General features: G+C 39.9%; 1 protein-coding gene across 1 annotated transcript in view; it reads left to right on the top strand.

The window, feature by feature from the left end:
* The window catches only part of LOC307268067 (leukocyte elastase inhibitor-like), a gene marked incomplete at its 5' end in the record, with an annotated part of 6,770 nt that extends 3,047 nt beyond the window's left edge, over positions 1-3,723 (top strand). Inside the window, 6 exons of the mRNA XM_080050585.1 lie at positions 40-157; positions 470-612; positions 1,328-1,405; positions 1,684-1,773; positions 1,863-2,043; positions 3,126-3,723. Coding sequence (XP_079906711.1) covers positions 40-157; positions 470-612; positions 1,328-1,405; positions 1,684-1,773; positions 1,863-2,043; positions 3,126-3,355 — 840 coding nt within the window. The 3' untranslated portion in view covers positions 3,356-3,723. The remainder of the gene's footprint in view (positions 1-39; positions 158-469; positions 613-1,327; positions 1,406-1,683; positions 1,774-1,862; positions 2,044-3,125) is intronic.
* Positions 3,724-7,238: the final 3,515 nt, after the last annotated feature.

Consider the following 7,238-nt stretch of genomic DNA (forward strand, 5'->3'; position numbering starts at 1 on the left):
AAAGATGAAAAAAAAACATAAAAATGTTCATGCTTCCAGGATTTCCTGAAACAAACCAGGAAACACTACAAGGCAGAGCTGGACGCTGTGGACTTCAAAACCAGTTCAGAAGCAGCCAGGGTAAAGATCAACAGCTGGGTGGAGGAGCAGACACAAGGTGCAACACACACTAACATACACACGTGGCTTTGTTGTCATATCCACACAAATTGTGACAAAGATGTTATTTTTCCGCTTTCTTTGAAGAATGTTAATGCGTTGGCACCTTTGAGTGGACACCTTGAGTTTGTGGCCTGACCCACTCCAAACCTTAAACATTGGGATGAATTCCATCGGGTGTTACACATCAATATTTTTAAAAATGACAAATGTTTGCTTAAGATTGTCTTGATTTTTGGTTTGAAACGTTGCCATGGTCTCTGTGTTATTGCTTCATATTGGCTCCATGTGGTTTCAATGTTGTCACCAGGTAAAATCCGGGATATGGTGGCTGAGGGCGAGGTGCACCAGATGACCAAGCTGGTTCTGGTCAATGCCATCTACTTCAAAGGGACCTGGAATGAACCTTTCCTGGGGGTCCGCACGCATGATGCTCAGTTTAAAGTCAACAAGGTAAAAATGATGATAACAATAACTTAAAATGTGTGGTATATCAGGTTAAGACCAAAGATAGTATATAAAAGGTTAAGACCTCATGCCCAAGACAAGTAGGACATCCTTCATGATATAGCTGCAGTGTGTACATGTCTGCACCCACTCCTTATTAATAATCATGAGTTGCTTTTTTGCCAGGGAAGTCTTTATAACTTTATAAAGGGGGTACACCCTTGATAAAGTTATAAAGAAATCTGTAATTCTTTAGAATCCCTTATGACAAAGTCTGCCCATCGAAATGCCCTGATAATGTACACTTTCAATTTCTTCAGTCTACTGCATATTGCACATGTTGTAAATAATGTTCCTTATTTATTTACTTTATCTATACCGTTTTGTTTTGCCTTACCTTTTGCACTATTTAGAATGCATTTATTGTAAATATTACTTATCTTATTTACCTAATGTTATCCTTTGTTCTTACTGCACCGTGTGTCGGAGATAAACGCAATTTCGATTCCTCTGTATGTCTTGTACATATTTTTAAATTGACAAATAAAGCTGACTTTGACTTTGAAATACTATAGCGCCATTTCTTTGGTTTACTCAATGTCACCCACTTTCTCACAGCTCCTCAGTCATACATCATTGTTAATGTCAAAAATAGCCAGAGAGCAGATTTAACCATGTGCATTTTATCATTTATCATGTTTCCTCTGTGTGTTCTCTTCAGAATGACACCAAGCCAGTGAAGATGATGAAACAGAAAACAGACTTTCCTATTGCCGCCATTCCTGAAGCCAACTGTCAGGTAATCTAGCAACAAATCATTCATTTTATAATTAGTCAAATTTCATATGGAGATTGACTCTGATTGTATAGGAACGATAGAAGTACGCTAATGCGATAACAAAATCTTTATTGGTTAGAACATCTTTTGTCAACCTTAATGTACAGTATATAAAACCATTTATATGCCCCTTGCCTTTGGAAGTATCCCTCAACACTGTAGGTAGTAAAATCAAACAAACAGTTAGACCAATGTATACTGTATATTTTCTTTAATGTCTGAAACCCTCTGTTGGACAGATCCTTGAGATGCCTTACAAAGGGAAGGAGCTCAGCATGCTTATCTTTCTGCCCAATGACATGGAGAGTGGTACAACAGGTCTGGAGAAGGTAGGACACACACACACACACACACACACACACACACACACACACACACACTTGTAATTGTTGACACTGTGTCCACTGTCCACCCCCAGCTGGAGAAGCAACTGACCTATGAGAAGTTTGTGGAGTGGACTGGTCCAGACATGATGGAAGAAGAAGAGGTTGAGGTGAGCCTGCCTCGATTCAAGATGGAGGAGAACTATGACCTGAACGCTGTCCTGAAAAGCATGGGCATGGTGGATGCTTTTGATGATAAGAAGTGTGACTTCTCTGGTGAGACATATTGCTGCACCACATCAAATATACAGTATACGGTATAGTGATAAATGAGGTGTCACTGCACAGTTTTGATTGACAATAAATAGTCAACAACTAAAATGCTACAGCAGTGACATGACAATGACTGACTTCTCGAGAAGAACTATTTATTAGCAGTTCCACCTTAAAGTGATAAAACACTAAACGTCTTCAATTTCTTTCCATTTAAAGAATTGTTAAAGGTACAAAGAGGTTGCTAGACCACTTACAAGCAAAACATTTACTTAAGCGTTGACACTTCATGTAGCCTACAATTAAGACCTATTACCTTTACTTCTTTAGGGTTTTGAATAAAGGATCTTCACATTTAATCGAGTACATTATCACATGTATTGATACTCCTTCAAGTTAAGAATTGTGACAAGTATTCCACCATTGACCAAAGTGTGGTCTGGATCTCCCAGCATGCCCTTGGCCCTCACTGTTTCTCCTTTTACTCAGGGAGGTGTCTGAACCAGCTGTACTCGCTGATACTGATAACTCCCCTCATCTACCACCAGGTGGCTCTCAGGTTACTGCAAAGGCAACAAGTAACAGCTTAACTCAGTTCTGGAGAAAATGTAGCAATCTTTTAGGAGTTTGGAAACAAGGTTTCCCGCTACTTTGGCAAGGTGTATCATTAAGCCCCAGTGTTTCCTTTAGTATGGTGTGCACATTACAGTGCAGTATTGTGTTAATGATAATGGATTGGATTTATATAGCGCTTTTCTCACACTCAAAGCGCTTTACAGGGTTTCAGCTATCATTCATTCACACACAGTCATACCGGTGGTGGTAAACTACGATAGTAGTCACAGCTGCCCTGGGGCAGACTGACGGAAGCGTGACTGCCATTCAGCGCCTACGGCCCCTCCAACCACCACCTCAAACATACAGCATAAGTGTCTTGCCCAAGGACACAACAACCCTTACACAAGTGGCAGGGTGGGAATCGAACGGCCAACCCTCCGATCATTGATCCGCCTGCTCTACCACCAGAGCCACGGTCGCCCCAACATGATGGTTTAAAATATCTCTGCTTTTGTCTTCTGTGACAGGTATGTCTTTAGGCAAAGATCTGGTACTGTCAAAAGTCGCCCACAAGGCTTTTGTGGAGGTGAACGAGGAGGGAACGGAGGCTGCTGCTGCCACTACTTGTTATAGTGAGTGTCTAATGGCCAGGATTAGAAGCTTCTACTTCCGGGCAGACCACCCCTTCCTCTTCTTCATCAGACATAACCCCTCCAAGAGTGTTCTCTTTGCTGGACGATTCTGCTCCCCTGAGTGAGCTCTGTGTCCTGTGAAAGCCTGAAATAGAAAACTTTGGCTCTACCAGCTACACATTTAGAACTTGTGTCTAATAATTCTAATCCAAAAAATGTATAACTTTTTTTTGCATTTTGGAAATATTCTTTGCTAGTTGAGCAAGAAAATCATTGTATCCTGTCTCCAAACCACTATTTGATCTCTTGAGCGGTTCCATCTACATTATAGTGAACAAATTGCTTTCAAATGTAACTTTATTATACAGGTATGTCGAGCATAGGCTAGTAGGCCTGTTTTGTCAGCTAATGAATACAAAGCATTACTAATGGTCTGTATTGTTATGCATTTTAAATAAAGGAGTGTGGTTTAAAAACCCTGTGTAACATGTTTTGCCTTTGAATGCAATGATTATCATTAATTTAACGGTATAGTTTTTACCAGCTTGTATGTGTGTGTGTGTTGGCGATGAGTGCATTTGTTTTTAAAGCGACTGAAAGAGAGACCGCAGGATGCAATCGCGACCATCACAATGAGGTAATATTGCCATATTTATATGTGACTATGTCAGATTAATAATGATTATATGACGTTAAAGCAAAGTAAACTTTGATTCGAAGGCATTAATAAAAACTATATACAAATAGCGTTCTGTTCACTGATTGTCTACTTTGCTGTTACAGGTCTTTATGACAAAAACATTTATAAGTACCTTGATGAGGATTTAATAAGTAGCCTATAGCTGAAAGACAACAGATGTGTCTTTATTTTGATGCAATTATCAGATAGATTTAATATGTGTGGAAGATAGCCAGACATTGTTGAAGAAAATCTGCACCAAACTAAATGTATCAATATAGTGACAAGAAACGTTTGTGTGAGTTTACCGAGTAGGCCTACAAGCGAGTAATAACCATGGAACTATTATAAGAGGGTAATAACCATTCGGCTTCCGTACAATGACGTAGGGTAAATGAATGCGGAAGCCCATTTGTACAAGAGTGCCTATTTGCAGACCCATGGGCTTCTATTTCTATGGTGTCAGCATTAGAGACAATTTCCCCTCACTGAACATGTGGACTGCAGCCATGAATATGAATTATGTGAATTATATTTTGCACAGCGATACAAAAGTCCATGTGTTCCAAACTGAGGTTAATTTTTCACTAAATGCATTCACTGAACACATTTAGGCCTACCTCAATTCAAGCATAATAAAACAGCCTTCAAAACATTGTGTATTTCAGATACATTTTTCAATCACTAACACGCTGTTTTAAAAAAATTAATTTTTAACCTTTAGACTATTAATACAGGTAAATCCCATTGAGACAGGAGACTCCTTTTCAAGGGAGACCTGTTCCCATACCTTTGTTACTGTAGATTTTAAAACTAGATTAGGCCTACTTAGGTTACAGTATGTCAGTAAAACATCTTGAAAATTGCTAGTAAATAGATCTTCAAATTATGAATTTATTAACTTTGGAGAAACTACTGTTTCTAAGGTAAAAAGAAAAGAAGCATTCGCACCTGAGAAAGAACAACTCCACTACGTTACTCAAAACTGCATTTATTTTTCACAATACATGGACAGAATGTTAATGCAACAACAGTTGGAGCCATCTAAATGAATAACATCAATTGTATCATCTATCTTTAGATCACAAGTGCAAAAAAAGTTAATCAAGTCAAAACATTTCAACACAGATACTGTATGTAATACTGACTGACAACAGGGAGACAGGCACTCGCCCAACCCGACCCACTCCGTTCAAAATCATTCAAATGTGTGTGTTTGAGGTGGTGGTCGGATGGGCCGTAGTCGTGGGTACTATTGAATCCCATTAAGAAAAACGACAATGAAGTCTTATCTAAATATCCATACCTGTGTTCATCCAAAGTTGGAAAAGTCCCCAACAAGTGTGGTGTAAATAATGTCACTGCAAGATCCATTTAACTTGACGCTGATGGTATCACAACATAGTCCCCAGCAAATGGAGCCGTCAAGTCACCATGGAATTGTAGATATTACTTTTCCTCTGAGCATTTTAAATGCTGTGTTTTGATGACCATTGGCTTTTTACTTTTTTAATTCTCAAAGGTCCTCCTGACCAAAATCACACATTTTAAAAGGAAATAATTTTTCCGGATCACCTGACCTGGCTAAAAACCCAGTATAGGATAAGTAGCAGCCCTCCCCATTGCAACAACTTGGGCTGTTGATAGTGCCAAATATAAAAATGATCGTAAAATGTTGTAACTACACCAAATGAAAAATATTTCCTGCTCTATATGTGAAAAAATACATTGCATTTGTCTAGCAAAAAAAGAAAAGGGCAGTAAGTTATCCTACATAGTAACATTACTTGTTGTTTGACCAAACAGGTCCTTAAACTCATTTCACATAAATCACAATGGACATACAGTATAGTATCTGATTTTGTAGGGCTGGTGAAATGTTTGAAGCCCCATCAAAGCCAATCAGAGAAGAAGAAGAAAAGCCTACAACCATTTGTATTTTCATGTTTTGCACCTGGGGTCTTTGAAACCCCAAACAGAAGTGACTTGTCATTTTCTGAAGCAGACTTCTGACACATGTCCTTGGTTCAAACTCATGTTAAAGGCAATTTTTATAATACTATGGAAAAACATGGTAGTAGTAAAGTCGAAAAAAACGGGGCTGTTAAGAAAATAGTAGGACACCAAATGGCGCTTTTCCACCGCATGGTATCAGCTCGACTCGACTCGACTCAACTCGCATTTTTGGCGTTTCCACCGCAATTTCATGGTACCTGGTACCTGCTAGCGGCTGCTTTTTTAGTATCGCCTTGCTCTAGGGTCCAAGCGAGCTGAGTCGAGCTAAAAGGTGACGTCGGCAGACGGCCGGCCGCTGATTGGCCAGAGACTACCGTCTGCCGGCTTCATTCTGTTGATTATTCTCCCCTTGATTCTCAACAACTCTCCGGGACTTTTATGTGTATTTTGTCTCGCCGCGTGCAGCCTTCTTTGGCTCGCTTTCATTTGATTTGCATCACAGACCCGATTTTTTTCACTCCATATATTCGCTAAGCTCACCCAGTTGTGTTGGCTGTTGGGGAAGTTACTTTGAACATACGAGAGGAGACATAGCAGCTAGGCTAAATAGCCTATAGCAGCAAGCTGGGACAGACATGATAGCGAGCGATTACATTACAAGCCTCGGACTGCACTGATTACCTCAATAAAATATTCAGGCTGAGACACGGCTTGCATTTGAAAACACGTATCCTGAAACAAGCACTTAACAGTCAACTTTATCATGCCCGTGTTTACGTGCATAGGGATGTACGTGACGCATCCCTACAGCTGTGTGGCAGTCACACATCAGGACACAAACCCTACCCTTTTAACGGCCCGTAGCAATATTATTCTACTTCTTTTAGCAAACAGATACAAGGGGAGTATTTTCTTAAACATTTCTCATCCGTGTTTTTGGCGGTTGGTTCAGTTAATAGTGCAACAACTGCTCGTAATTTCTGCTTTGCTACTTGACTCCGGAGTTGGCTTTCAGCCCCTTACGACAACCCCGCCCACGATCAGGAGGTACTATTTTCGGTGGAAAACGACCCGTGCTGCTACCAAACCAAGTTAAACTGAGTCGAGTTGAGTCGAGTCGAGCTACATTTGCGGTGGAAAAGCGCCAAAAGATAACTATGTTCCTTGTACAGAAAGAGTAAACACAGAAACAATGATAAGTGGTTTAAAATGAAGAGCATTTATTTAATCAATTTACAGAAATATTGAAGAGAGAATGAATGAATTTAGTTCAGAGTGGAAACAGAAAAGCAGCCTCTCATTCTCCTCCAGCAACCTCGGAAGAAGGCCTTCACTCTTTTCTTCTTATTAGCATCACAGTGCTGAACCAAGGA

Source organism: Ammodytes marinus, assembly GCF_949987685.1.
Source record: "Ammodytes marinus genome assembly, chromosome: 21".
In the NCBI taxonomy this organism is placed as follows: Eukaryota; Metazoa; Chordata; class Actinopteri; order Uranoscopiformes; family Ammodytidae; genus Ammodytes; species Ammodytes marinus.